Source organism: Fulmarus glacialis, unplaced genomic scaffold (genome assembly GCF_000690835.1).
Source record: "Fulmarus glacialis isolate BGI_N327 unplaced genomic scaffold, ASM69083v1 scaffold9975, whole genome shotgun sequence".
NCBI lineage: Eukaryota > Metazoa > Chordata > Aves > Procellariiformes > Procellariidae > Fulmarus > Fulmarus glacialis.
Window position 1 is genome coordinate 1 of NW_009212385.1, and position 274 is coordinate 274.

At 60.2% G+C, this 274-nt stretch overlaps 1 protein-coding gene across 1 annotated transcript in view; it reads right to left on the minus strand.

The window, feature by feature from the left end:
- Nucleotides 1-114: 114 nt before the first annotated feature.
- NCOA1 (nuclear receptor coactivator 1) overlaps nt 115-274 on the minus strand; it is a gene marked incomplete at its 3' end in the record, with an annotated part of 62,235 nt that continues 62,075 nt past the window's right edge. Inside the window, exon 23 of the mRNA XM_009577868.1 lies at nt 115-234. Within this exon, the coding sequence (XP_009576163.1) occupies nt 115-234 (120 nt within the window). The remainder of the gene's footprint in view (nt 235-274) is intronic.

Sequence of the window (274 nt, forward strand, 5' to 3'; positions counted from 1 at the left end):
TCAACCCGACCCTGCCAACCAGGAGTGGCCCCGGTGGAAACCAAGCGTGCCGAGCCGGTACGGCTGAAAGGGGACGTTCAGCCTTTACGGGGCGGGGGAAGCTCCTCGGGGTACCTGAGATGTGCTTAGCAGTTTCTTACTGACCTGCGCCCCATCTGCTTCTGTTTTCAAAAGGTCAGTGGAGGAAAGCTGGTTGCAGTAAAGGCCCGCGGGTCTCAGCGCCGGGTCATTTACCTGTCAAAAGCAAGATCCAGGCTCAGCCGGGGCTCCTGGG